The 14,769-nt window shown below is 35.8% G+C and overlaps 1 protein-coding gene across 11 annotated transcripts in view; it reads right to left on the bottom strand.

The window, feature by feature from the left end:
• The window catches only part of UTRN (utrophin), a 505,421-nt gene that overhangs the window by 87,358 nt on the left and 403,294 nt on the right, over nt 1-14,769 (bottom strand). For all 11 annotated transcript variants that reach the window (XM_077895925.1, XM_077895964.1, XM_077895934.1 and 8 more), the window contains 2 exons: nt 7,464-7,732; nt 1,831-1,977 (listed from right to left, as the gene is read on the bottom strand). In XM_077895925.1, coding sequence (XP_077752051.1) covers nt 1,831-1,977; nt 7,464-7,732 — 416 coding nt within the window. The remainder of the gene's footprint in view (nt 1-1,830; nt 1,978-7,463; nt 7,733-14,769) is intronic.

Genomic DNA, 14,769 nt, shown 5'->3' with positions numbered 1-14,769 from the left:
AACAAGTCTAAAATACTCCCAGGGTTAAAACAAAACAAATCAAAACAAAACAAAACAAAAAACAAAAACAAAATAACAAAAAAAAACCCAGATAAATGCAGACAGACAGAAAGACTGGTAGATGACAGAGAGATAGTAGTATTAGATGATGGATTGATAGATAGAGGTAGACGGAGAGTACAAAGATTTATGAGAATGGAATCTCTTATTTGCCTTCATGTTTGTGTCCAATTATCTCGACTTGGGGGTATTCAAGTGTATACCAGTCAATTAGTGTAATCTCTAAATTTGTCCTCAAAACTTCCACTGTTAGCTCTCTACATTATGAAAATGCAGAGAGTTGGTATACCAAGAAACTAAATGCAAATTAGTAATGACTGCACATAGCCTACTGACACTTCCATCTTCTTTTTCCTGGTCCTGGTCTATGTAGTGCGAGTCAGATGTTCTGCTTAGATTGTCGATCTTATTTTCAGCTGCCTTTAAATGAAACATGTATACCTCTGGTTCACTGGGAAGTTCTAGTTTCTTCTGGTTAGCTATTTAAATTGCATTAGCAAGTGCTTCGTTCACTAAAGCCAAAAAGCACTCAAGTTCCATACTTTACATTAAGAAGAGAAGATACTAGTCCTGAAATGTAGTGACATTACTACCAGCATGGATTCTTTTCCCTCATATTCAACCAGCAACTAACATCTGTGCTCTAACAGTTACAACACTCAGAGATAAGGATAAGAGAATACATATCCTCTTTTAAGCATAATGTATTCCCTGACTTCTCATCTTTGGAGATAGTGATAATACAAGCAAAAGGCATCACGATGGGCCACAGGAATACCTACATGAAGGTAATGAATTAGGGAAATGGTGCAGAAGGAAAAAAGAGAAAGTCAAACCCATCTGTGTTCCACTCTTTAGAAAATTACATGAGTTTAACAGATCCTGCCTTATTAATACCAGATTATTAACACACTTTTCAAAGATAGAAAAGATTGTTTAACACTATGCAGTCATTTCTTACATTTTCAACTTCATGAAAAACATATGAACCACTAGGTATTCAGTGGTATTTTGAGTTATTTCAGGAAACCTAGTATGTTATATCTTTAAAATAAAATGCTTTTGTGTACCACCTCCAATTGCACATTTGTCTCATTAAATACTGCATTTTAGGCTCCAAATAGAGAAATAGGTAAGAATTATTTTTTCAATATTCCACTTAAGTTATCCTGCTAGTTTTCAGGGGGAAAAAATGATTATGATGACTCCAAGGAACTAGCCACTGAACATTTAGTCTGCAAAGACTAAAACCCAAAACTATTGACTCACATATGTGACTTGCAAATGCTAATATCTAGTAATACTCAACAGAGCTAAAGGTAAAAACACCACAACAGTACAACTGTGTTAACTGAAAAAAAAATGAATAAGATACCTAAATAGCAAACAATGGAAGAAGGGAGATTTCTTAACTTTTCAAAAGGAAAAAATAAATACATGATTAAAGTAAGAAAAATTACTCCTTCATGAACCATTATGGGAAAATGTTTCTGTGACCTATCACAGGTCTCAATTACCGTGATTTGACCCTGTGCAGTTTTCTACAAATATCATATGAATAGTATATCATAAAATTACACTAAAACCTAGATTCATAAATACATGAGGCCTCTGGGTTCAAGACATGAAAAGACAGATACTTGACGATATTATATGCTACACCTACCAGTAAAGAAGGAGAAAATGACAATGTGCAGTAAAATAATGAGGCAGGTTTTAAGGACCACCTGGGGTGTAAAAGTTGGATCATGAAGAGGGATAAACTGATACCTGCAGAAGTTTCCATCGCATATTAAGGTCATCTAGCTGGCGAGACATCTTTAGAGATGGATGCAGGTCAAGTGGAGACAGCTGACTGGATAAATCATTCACTGTTTTAACTTTTAGGTTGATTGGTGCAATTTCTTCTCTAAATGCCTGGAAGAATAAAAACAAAAATTACGACCTTGGAAAAGAACATAACAGAAAGTGGTACTTTGAACTTTCCTTCAATGAAAATGGCAAGACCAGCTGAGAGGCCATTGACAGCAGTTGTACACTCAATGACAGTTCAGTTCAGGTCTTTAGCAATGCGGACTACTGGCCACAGAGTCATCCTTCATTACATGGAGTATCTTTTTTTTAAATTTATTTATTTATTTATTCATGAGAGATACAGAGAGAGGTAGAGACACAGGCAGAAGGAGAAGCAGGTTCCTCACAGGGAGCCGGATGCGGGACTCGATCCCCCAACGTGGGATCACGCCCTGAGCTGAAGGCAGATGCTCAGCTGCTAAGCCACCCAGGCATCCCACATAACATGGAGAATCTAAATAGCTGCATGAAAAGAAAAATCATAATGCAAACTCATTGAAATGAATCTACCATTTTATATAATTTCATATGGAAAATGATGGCCATTATTATCCACTTCACTAGTTTCTACTCTTGACTCGATTTTTCATTTTCTTTCATATTTTCCTTCTTTTTTCTTTCTTAATATGGCTACCTTGCTACTTTTGCACCTGATGCAACAATTTGATTTGAACACATTTCCATTTAAAATAAGTTAGAAAGTGGCCAGTAAGAACAAGTTGTCTAGCCACAAAACCTATGACTATTATAAACTCAAGAGCTAAGTTTTCATCCTTTCCAAATCATTATGATCACATGGTTAGAGGAGGGTCAGGAAGAGTGAGGTCTATAAGAAAAGAGGTAAATGAGGCTTAGTGACAAATGCTATCTCTGGGCACAGGACAAAGAAATGGTACAAGTCAGGGTGGAGGATGTATGTAAAGAGGGAAAGAAAAAAACAAAAGATATTTTGGGCCAGTAACAGTAATATGTCCTGTAGAAGCAAACAGAATAATGAAAACACTAAGTTTTCTCCATTCTCCACATAATTCGCCCTGCCTCTATGTTCATGTTCCCTTTTTCCAAGAAAGTCTTTGCCTACATCCCATTGATACCCTACAAGACTCAACGCAGGTGCCCCATCCACCCTATTTCAGGGAAGATTTCCCTGAGGCCCTTCCCTCAGCATTCTTAGCTGAAGGCCCCTCTGCATGTTCCCCAGCATTCTCTCTGATTTCTTGAATCCAGGTAGGACTTTCAGCCAGCACATTTGCAGCCACACAAATGGGGCTTTACGGTGGAGGTCATACTGATTGTTTGGTGCCATACAAGCCAGTTGTTATATATTTTAAATATCATTCCTTATCAGAGCTCTTAGTACATGCATATTCTTGATGCCCCCAAAGAAGAACAGAAGCTTCTTGAGAACAGACACTCTCCAGTATTCAGCACAAAGTCTGTAATACAAGAGGGGAGAATTCACTTCTATTGATGAAGGCCCATAAAAATGATATCTGAGGCAAGATAATGCCAATGTATAATTGGGAACAGAATTGAGTTACTAAAAGAGAACAGTAGATTGTTATTTCTTTAGTGTAATACAAAATCAGAGCTAATCATGTACCAAACTGAACTTATATGTAATAGATGTTGTGAACACACAGCACCAGCCCTCAAATTACATTATTTCTACCATCCCACCCCTTAAGAGACAGAATATGTCTACAAACTTTCTTTCTTCCTTTTCACCATACCAAGTTCAGTTAATGAAATATTATACATCAGAGTGCTTTAACGAGCACGAATTTTCACTGGCACACTGCAATATTAATTTGGCTTCTTCATTACGCTAATAAAAAGAATGGCTCTTTAACCACTTCCTTTCTCCCTTCTCTCTCCAAAACCAGTTACTCTATATAGTTCCCCCTTATATAATATGCACAGGCTAAAAATAATCATTATGGTTGGCTAAAAATAATCATTATGGTTGATAAAAATCAAAATAGTATTATGAAAGTACTTGACTTTAAAAAGAAAATTAATTTTAGGTTAATCAGAGAATATGTTTTAGTGTTTCAAAATTCTTGAACATGCTCAAAAACCACAAGAAGAAACTCAAGATGGAAAGTCAGAAGAACAGACCTAGAGCCCAGAGTCAGAGTGAAAGTTACACATCTAGGAGGGAGCAGTGTATAAATAACATCTGGAACTGTGAACATGAAAATCAACGTGTGTAAAGTAAGAAACATTGCTAGAACCCTGAAAGCACCCATATTTCAAAGTCAGAAGAAGGGAAGCTCACAAAGGCATGTGAGTTGCTGGAAAATGGAAAGAAAAATCTTTTCAAGTTGTGATAGTTTTTCTCCCATGGCTGCAGATGTTGAGCTTTCACGGATGACAGACAGATGCACAAAAACAGTTCAATGAGAAAAGCAGTTATATGATAATAGGTGTTCTAAGCCTAAAGAATGAACCACTAACATGGAAGCATGGACAGAAGGGGGTTAGGGTGGGGAAGGAGAATTATTCAGTCTGGACTTGGAAGAAACCTGAGTTCCTTCAGATTCAGTCTAGAATAATGACAGAACTCAAATCCTTCCAGGTTTCCTCAGTTGCATTTTAACAGTATACATTAATATTCTCTCCTAGATTACTTGGGGGGACTCAAGAATTTTAATCGGCTTTTAAAATCAATGTCTTTGCGTTTTGCAGGTACCAAAGATGAAAAATGAAATGCTAGGAAGTGTTCTTGGGTTTCCATAATTTTAAATAATATGAGCTTGATTTCAAAAGATGGAGAAAGTTTTTCAAAATTAGAGAATAACTTCAAGACAGATTTTTAAAGTCTTATAGAACATTGAGGAGTTTTAATTCTTTCTCTGTAAAAATAATGTTTTTCTCTTATAAGCCACAGGTGAAAATATTAAAAGACCTTTGACCAAAAAGGTCGTTGGATTTTATTTTCACGGGTGTTTTATGGCAGTGTGGAATCTTTCTAATAAGAGAGCTTATCGGGCAGCCCAGGTGGCTCGGCGGTTTACCGCCGCCTCCAGCCCAGGGTGTGATCCTGGAGACCCAGGATCGAGTCCCACGTCGGGCTCCCTGCATGGAGCCTGCTTGTGTCTCTGCCTCTCTCTCTGTGTCTCTCATGAATAAATAAAATCTTAAAAAAAATAAGAGAGTTTATCTTTTGCTTTTTAAGAGCTTCCAAATTAAGAGGCTTGAAGTAAAGCAAATTTTAAAATGGTTTCAGATCCACTGTGTGTTTTAATATAAAGAACCAATTTATCACGTTTGGCTGCACTTTCCTATAGAAGAAGAAAAGTATGTGGTCTTCTTTGTTATAAAAACAGAAACATCTGCTATCATTAAAGGTGCTGACTGGCAGCCTGCTGGCAGATGTGGAAAAGAAAAAACCTTCTCCTGTTGGAAGGTGTGTATTCGGCAAATAAGAATGATTAAGGATAATTTTGGGGCCTTAAAATTATTTGATTGCCCCCGAAGCTTTTGTTTTCCAGTTGCTTTGACATATTTAATAATATTTAGCAATACAATAATCAGTGCTTACTTTCATTTGCCAACAGCTTCATTGGGATTTGGCATGTACTTTAGAGTACAGGTAAAACATCTCAGACTTTGAATCCATTTTATTTGGTTTAATGAGATGTGGGTTTTTATTTTCTTTTTTCCTAATAAGATGTTAAAATATTTTAATCCACAGTTTATTCCTTCCTCTTAAATACTAATTGTATTTTTCCTGGCTTTCCACTTAAGTAGAGATTTGAACAAAAGGATTTGGATGCAGAGGTGCGTAATTTCTTTAATCAAATGGAATTAACACCTCTCAGACTTTTAGGTCTTTAACAAGCCTACATATCACTTTTCATTTTTCCTTCAACACTAATCAGACTGCATTAAAAATTGATACTTTCAAATTCAAATGAATAAAGTCTTGCTCCGAGAGGCATCTTTGTAGTCCAAAAAAATATACTGTTTATAAACCAGTGACTTCAAGATTTCTGGTGTTTAAAAACCATCTTTTAAACTGCAAGAAGTGTGTAACTTTCAAATAATCTTTACTAAAAGGCTTTATTTTCAGTTTATTATTTTAAACTCAGATTCGTCCACAGAAATGGTTTTCAGGATGCCAGAGCTGTAGGAAGAGGCCCACTTAATTTATAGAGTTCTGCATATTTCTGTATATTTATAATGAAAGGTGGCAGACATCAACATTCTTTTAGTAATAAAATTTTTTAAGTTTAAAATTTAATAGGTGACTTTTAAAGCTTTGAATTCCAATAGTGGATAAAAGTTGTGCTTAATTACTTAGTATGAGTGAGGTCTCTACAATGAAAGAGAAGAGTAAGAAAGAAATTATGAAAACTCTACCACTTACCAGCTATGTGGGCTTGAGCAATACCTGCACTTTCACCATTTGTAAATGGGCATGATAATACCTACCTCATCGGGGTGGTGTGAGGATTAAAAGAGGTATCCATGTAAAGTGGGTACATAGCTTGTCACACAGTAATCCTCAATAAATGCTAGACATTATTATTCCTATATCTACACACATATATTTACTTATGTAATTTGCCTGTATATTCATTTCACTTCCTAGACCCTTCTCCTTCCTTTTCAGCCACATGCATCAAACAAAGGGAAAATGTTATCCAAGTCTGTGCACAAAACGTAGGTCTTTTGCAATAAAAATCCCATTCATGATATTGATATTGTTAATCTAATACCTTCTGATTTTTTTGTTGATTTATTCTTTGATTTGACTCATGGCTACCTTATAGTTTACTATGCTATCACAATATCACAAACCCTACTACTATGTCTCTTACTGCCTAAATTCTACTAAATTTTTTGGGGGTATGTTCTATAATATAGGAGCCAAAGGGGCTCTAGACCACAGATCTATCATCCTTAATTTTGGGCAATTCCTGACCGCAGACAAAATTTATAGCTAAGCTAATCCTTCCATAATATATTCAGACAGTGAGATGAAATTTTTACATGAAGATCTCAGTCTGAAACAGTATGTTTTTTATTAAATCCCTAAGTCCAACTACCAATTTTCAGGAAATACAGAGTAGAGAGGAACCTGCCCAACTGCACTATGTGGATGCCATTCTGCAAAACCCAGGCTATAAGAAATACTATAAAACAAACAATTCAGTTTCTTAAACAAACATATTGTAAAGAAAACCAAAAGGGTATAGAGGGAAATCTAGAGATTAAAAAGGACTTCGCATTATTTTTTTAAAGCAGTTAAGTGTTTAGGGACACAGAGTTGGGTAAAAAAGAAGTATAAGGAAAAATAAAAGTAAATTATTGTGAAAGTTTCATTAGTTGTTATTTTGGTGGGGAGGGGTTCTGATGGTGAGGGGCATATGGAAAACATCTGTTGTGTGTGGGAAATCTCTATCTCCTGATTTTGGTGGAGTTGTCACGGGGTTGGCTTCATAAAATCTCTTATGACAGTTTTTATATATGACTTTCTTTGTGTTATATTTAACAATAAAACATTTCTTAAAATCCTTATCTGAGGCAGTGGTGCTGACCATGGTTTTTTCAATGTGATCCTGCAGTGAGTCGATAAGTAAGTCTCCCACAGGCTTCCAGCCATTCCTCACAGCCTCCGCCTCCTTCATGTCAACATCCAGGTCATCCATGGCTCCCTGCAGGTCTCTGAGCTTCTCCAGTGCCTTGTCCACTTGCTTTTGCCAATTGCTAGTGACAGCATTTAGACTTTCCCACTTCTCTTTGACTTCAGAAGACTGTTTGCGCATGGCCTTGGCAATCTTTTGGGCTCTTTCCTCAGGAGTCAATTCTGTGATTTAAAAAAAAAAAAAAAAAAATTTGGAACCTGATCAACAGCCAGGTGTGAACACCACCTTTTGAAGGGTTGCCATCAGGTACATGGAGACATTGTTTACACAAATCAGGGGAAGAAAAAATTTCTCTCTACTCCCTTCACCTTCACCAATGGATTCCCTGCTATTTATCAAAAGAAGAAAATAGTTACACAGAGTAATAAGTGGCCCAGTGGCTTCAGTGACTTGAATTTTAATATATTTACAAACCTTGAAATGTAACACAATAACTCAAAAAACAAAAGAATTTTTCTTTAACATAAATTCAGTTATATAAAATCCAAAGACAGTCTTTTTCATTTCATTGTCCTCAATAAAAATGGGAAATATAGTTAGGAGAGAAACAGCTTTAAGTTACGAGGAAAGACTCTGAGAAAATAAGGTTGAATTATCATGTTCCTTAGAAAAAAATAACTGAAGACAAATAATATATCTTAGCTACTTCATCATTGCTGAATCTGTATGGCAGTTCACCTTTAATATAGGGTACTTTCTATAGTCCAGACATGTAGCACATTCACAAACACTTCAACAGGAATACAGCAAGATTTCAAGGACCATCCCAAATATTTCATAGATTTCAAAGATTCCAGGATATCTGAATTAAAGTCAGACTTTCAGACAGGAAAGGGTAGGCATAATGCAAGGCCCTGCAAAGGCTACAAGACGAGCAAAAGAAAGAGGCAGAAATGAAAGTCAAGTTCAAACCCAGCTGTCAGAAACACAGAGATGAGAAGCTGACAAGAAGACAAGGGCAAAGGAATTTGATGAAAATAAAGCAGACACCCTCAAAGCAGTTTAGGTAGATTGCCAACTGAACACTCCTGGTCTTCAGTTCTCTCCATATCCAAGGCAATCCCCTTTCCTATCTCACTGCTTTGATGGTTGTTCTGCTGGGTCCACTGAAAACAGAAGCAAGTCAGAAACATACAATCAAGGTAAACTTTGGATTAGTTTAAGATAGAAATAATTATTCTTCTCTGTGATAAGATCCCAACTTTTAGTATCAATCACAGTGAAGCAACTCCACTTCACTTCAAAATATTTCATAGCATTCGTAAACATGAACTGAAGTTCACTGAAGTTCCTGGTAAGAGGAACTAAATAAATAAAGCCAGCTCTCCCGAATCATAACTCATATTTAACATAAATTCGTCCCCCTGTCTTTCTTTAGTATTATAACAAGTCAAGTTGAAGGGGACAGAACACATATTCTTACCTACCTATATTTCCAGAACAATTCTAGACATCAATATTTAGACTTAAAAACAGCTGTAATGAATCTCTGCGAACCAAATGGACCATGAAGAGTTCAGAAGCTACAGAACTCCGAATTACACTGCTGAACTGCTAGAGGCTATAGAGAGTCATGAATAATCCCTTGGCAACTGAACTGATTACCAGGAGATTCCATGTTATGATAGGTAGATAAACTGATTCCACCAGGAAGTGATAAATAAGGAAAACAAGTGAATTAAACACCCAGCTTCTAGGAGTGTTTGAGCTGGGATACAGTCCAGGACAACAGTGCTGGAGGAAAAGTAGGTCATTAGGCAAACCTTATTTAAATCCCTAAGTTAAAAAATGAGAACTACATCACACTTATATACAATATATTTAATATAAATATAAAATGCCATATTTTATATGCTCTGTTTCTATAAATGCTTATCATGAATAATATAAAATATAGAAAATAAATAAATGTTATTTATGTGAGATGAAAAAAGTCACTCTTACTAGTCCCATGAGAAAGGGAGTGGTAATTTTTATGATGGCAGCACCTGTGTTTGTTAATAAGTCACTCAGGCTTTTCCAAAGATCTATTTTAAGCACTTGTGTTTCACTGGCTTTTGTAAAAGAAAAAGATACAGTACTAATTTCTGAACAGACAACTTAATTATGATGATTTTTCCCTGGATAAAGTAAAAAACTGTTTCTGAGTCAGTCACTGAATAACCTGGCAGGGAGACACACAGCTTCTTTGTCCTGTGACAAAACACTCAACATGGATGGGACATTTTTGTCTTCACTTAATGTAAAATCTTTTGATTGAGCAGTCCCTTTGTGTGGTATTTATTATATAATTCCTACACAAGCAGCTAGTCAAAAGAAAAGAAAAGCTCTGTGTTCAATTCCCCATCTGTTTGCCAGAAAGGATACCTATTAACTGATCACAGAGTCAGAATAAAAGTGCCTCCCTATTACAGTACCAATCTCAGTTTAATGCATACTTTAAACCAAGAACAGAGGGAAGCGTGAAACCAAACAAAAATTTTTCAGAACGTTTGTGAAACAGGTAACAGGTAGCAACAGATGAAATATCAAGTCATGATGATGTGGGGTTAAGAGAATAGAAAAACAAATGAAAGCAGCAAACACACACACACACACACACACACAGAGAGAGAGAGAAAACAAAAAAAGAGAAGAAACTAATAAAAGGATATAATTACATTTGTAAAATCCTCTAGTTGTTTGAAAATCAAAGGACTGTTTCCTTCAAAATTTCTGAAGAGATTTTTTTGCCATAAATTTTAAGACCCTCATGCAGGAAGTGGAGAATCTTTCAGACCCAGTGGTTCAGAATTCAGAGTACATATTAGAAACCCCTCTGAGAGTTTGTTTGCTTGCCTGTTTGTTTTTACATACAGATCCCCAGAGGCCCTACCCCCAAAAATTAAGAGATCAGATTTAGTTGGTCAACAGTGAAAGGCAAGATGGGTATATTTTAAAAGCTTCCCAGATGATTGTAATGTGTTGCCAGGACAGAGCACCGCCAGCTTCCTGGCTTACAAATTGATCTCTCTGGTCCCTGCTGCTGAAGCTGGAGTATTTCCACTCCGGTGAGTTGTGTCATTCCCACGCAACTGGCAGGGCCACTAAATACTGGAGACCACAGAGCAAATGAAGCTCAGAGATAAGAGGGTAATCTAATTTGCATTTGAAAAGGCAGTAATAGAGGCTAATCTGAGAGAAGGAGGAAACAGCAGGATAAAAACCAAATAAATTTACTGACAATTTTCAGACCAGAAGAGCTTTTTCTGTCACTTTCCTATTCCCTGAAGTGTGTGTGTGTGTGTGTGTGTGTGCACGTGCGTGTGTGTCCTTCTCTGGATATTTTTGAGGGGCAGCACTCTTTTTCCATTCTCGTCCGGAACTTCAGGCCTTCCCTTTTAACTGAACTTCAGGCCTTCCCTTTTTAACTTCAGGTGCAATTATATTTACTTTCTATATTTATATTATACATTTATACAAAACATGTAACAGGTTAATTTTTGTTAACCATATTGTTATATTAATTTCGTACTTATATAATTTAAAATAGTGATTTATTATGTTACAATAGATACCTATCTTTTAAGACAGATTTAGTAACAATCTTTTAGAAAGAAGAGAAGAAAAAGAAAACAAAAGAGGGAAGAAAGCAACAATCAGACCTAAATTTTCCTCTCTTGTTCAATTATTTTTATTCTTCAACTATGCAAATTAATTGGTGGTATTTATACCTTACTATGCCATGGAAAGAAAGACTGCCCCATGATTCCCTGGAGTGAGGTGGCAAACAAAACTGGACCAAGAGCAGAGTCTAGGGTTGGGGCCAGCCATGATTGTATCATGCCCTTTGCTCCTAGGAGAGCTAAATGATGCTCATCTCACTTTTATCAAGTGGGAACTCATATTTCTCAGTGGGAAAACTTTTTGTACAAAGGGCTTCATTTACCTCTAAAATTGAATTTTTTTTTTAAGATTTTATTTATTTATTCATGAGAGATGCAGAAAGAGAGGCAGAGACACATGCAGAGGGAGAAACAGGCTCCACACAGGGAGCCCAATGCAGGACTCGATCCTGGGACTCCAGGACCATGTCCCTGGCTGAAGGCAGATGCTTAACCACTGAGCCACCCAGGCATCCCTAAAATTGAATTCTATAAGAAAGCCAAAGCCAACATATATCTCAAAGAAATCTTAACAGTAGAGAGGAAAATAGTCTCCTTATGCATGCTTATACAAAAACATTTTACAATAAAAAAATTAAATTACATGTTTCTCCAATGAAATAATATAAAACTCTATTAGAATCAGCCCAATTGCTTTAAAGATCTTCCATATTTATTGCATCCTCTTTTTTTCAATAGGAAATTGACATTTATAACTTCACTGTGACTTTTTATTTATAGGTTCTAAAGTCTTATGTCATACATGTTTTCTTTCTTTCCATCTTGGTCTGGCAATATCCAGTCTAGAGACCAGTATGTCCTCAATATATAATTAGTGAATTGAGCTGGGCTCAATGGAACTTTTAGCTTAACTCTTTCCTGAGAATACTCAACTTTATAACTTCAAGTGGAAATCTTTCCATTTATTTTTCCTTCCTCCTCCCTACACTGATCTAAAGTGAGTTATAAAAAAGGTTTTTACCGTGAAAGAGAAGGATAAACCTTACAAAGTTATTTCAAGTATGGTAGTTCCAAATATCTTACTTGCACTGTTCTTTTTTTTTAACATGTATTTCACCAAGTGATGAAAAGGAAATATTAAGACAAGCAAACATAGGGAAAAAAAATTAAAACCTTCCAGAGTAGCATTTTCACTCCTGGACAATCTAGTGTATGGAAAGATTAGGAGATCATATGCCATTTCAAACACTAACAAATTATGTAATCATAAACATATTCCTTATCTCTTTGAACTTCAGTTAGTAACTATAAAGTAACTGGCACATGCCTGGCACACAGGAGGGCGTCAACAAAGGTTAATTTCTTTTATGATTCCTTTTATGATTTTATTACTAAGTCTGGGAGGTTTAGACATCTGTAAGGATTTTTAGACAAGCAAACCAATAGATTAGCTAACAAGAATTCATAGGAAAAAAACAAAGCACTCCCATGTCTAGAGACTCGACTTGCTCTTTCTCTCGTTCTCTAACTGCCCTCCATTTCTCTCTTTCCTTCATAACCAAAAGGTGATTAAAATAATGGGAAATATATTCTCTTCACGTTTTCTGATTACATGATTAAGATTAACTTAATCTCTCTGATGATCAGTGTTTAAGAGGACTCCACCCATTTCCTATTTTGTATGATGATAACAATCATTATGAACTAGATTACAAGTGCATCATCAAGGGCCATCAGCTGATTACTGTAATATTTCTAATTATGTTAATCTATATATTGTAAGAGTGACAATAGTAAGATGTTACCCAGACTAGATTAACCTGTTAATGTGAAGCCTAAATCTTTCAGTAGGAATATCATAAAGATGATATGGATTCATCCATGCTGCCAAGGGGTTTCTTAAATCCTTAAGTGGGGAAAAAAAGGACAGTGAACAGAGACATTTAGAGAAAAGCAAGAACTCCAAAGTAAAGAAATTTAGGGAGTATCTTCCACAAAAACCCACATGCAAAGTCTTAAGAGAGAGAAGGAAAATGGAGAGGAAGCTAGAAATGCAGAGCACACTGTGGAGGGAGATAAATGGTGCTTCTGTTCAGAGGTAAATGGAGGTAGAACCAAAGTCAAGACACTTCTAAGTTTTATTCTTCTTGTAAAGTGAGCCAAAGTAAATAAACCCAGCATTGAGTTGCGCAAGAAGTAAGGACAGATTGTTAAGAAAATTCACCTCTAAGGAAAGGAACAGGAATATAAGAGATGCCATGGAACAGAACTGGCTAAACCACCTGACATCCAGCTTTCAATCTTCTGTAACTTAGTATTCCCTGAATGTCCTCATCCTAATGGCCATTTTGTAATTTATTCAAGTCATTTATGAGTGCTAGAACAGCTGCAGACAGGTCACTGGGGGTTGAGGGATGGCACTGCAAAGAAAGAAGGGAAGCTGTGAATGTAAAATCCAGGAGGGAAAGGATATGTTTTGTTCACTATTGTATCTTCAGTATCTAGAATACTTAGCCATTCTTGCAGAAGAAGTGAAGTATGTCTTATGTTTATGTAATGCCATAATAAGTGAGGAGTTTAACTGAAGAGAAGATTTTACGTCTTTGCTAGCCTTAAACTTCTTTAAAAATGGCAACTCCTCTAATTCACTCTAGAAGATTACAGCTTTCCAGAGGGACAACAGAAACAACAACAAAATAAGTACACCAACCCATTAAAAGAGTTTAGTATCCCCCTATTCTTTATGTTTAAAAAAGTAACTTCCCAGATGTCTATTACAACAGAATACATACATGTAAAATACTGTCATCCTTTTTATGAGGCAAATGTAATTTATGGATGGTTGCAACAGTGATTAGAGAATATAACAGATGGTAAACAATTAATTTAAAATGTTGTGCCCATCAAACTAACCTTTGTTATTATATAATTCTTCATCAAGAATGTTGATATGTTTATTTAAATTGGATTTCATTACTATGGTACTCATTGTCATGCAAAAAAGTTTTAGAAATTTTTACCCAATCAGTAGGCTTAGTCAGCCAACACATATATTTTAGGAAAGCTGAAGACTAGATTCATTACACCCATACATACATTATAGAACTTTAATTTGGGAAGGATCACATTGCTGCTCTGTATTTAAGAATACTGAAAAAGAAAGCAACATTATATTTTTCTATGCTTTTTCATGCATTACAACATTACTAATCTAGTTTGGATTTGAGAAGCTAATTAAATTATTGTCTTGGTCTATAGGCCTGAAAGCTATGATTTATCCTTCAAGTTTTTATATGAAAATTAAAAAGACAAAGTCTAACATTGCCCAACCACCTTTTCTCCTGATGCTAGAAATTAGTGAACTGGTATGCCATTCTATTAAGCAGCCTGGTATTTCAGTAAAGAAAAAGCAACAGCAAAGGGAAAAGTCAAGAGTTACAAAATGTATTTAATTATTGTATGACATTTCTTTAAAGTCAAAAAATATAGAAAATTATTTCTACTGTATAGCTGGAAGTACTTATGATTACTGGGGTAATGAAGAGAGTATACTATGGTGGTTAAGAGCACTAAGTTTGACACTAAGCCAGACA

This window comes from Canis aureus, chromosome 1 (assembly GCF_053574225.1).
Source record: "Canis aureus isolate CA01 chromosome 1, VMU_Caureus_v.1.0, whole genome shotgun sequence".
In the NCBI taxonomy this organism is placed as follows: domain Eukaryota; kingdom Metazoa; phylum Chordata; class Mammalia; order Carnivora; family Canidae; genus Canis; species Canis aureus.
Note: the sequence above shows the minus strand (reverse complement) of the source record. Positions and strands in the feature narration are given on the sequence as shown.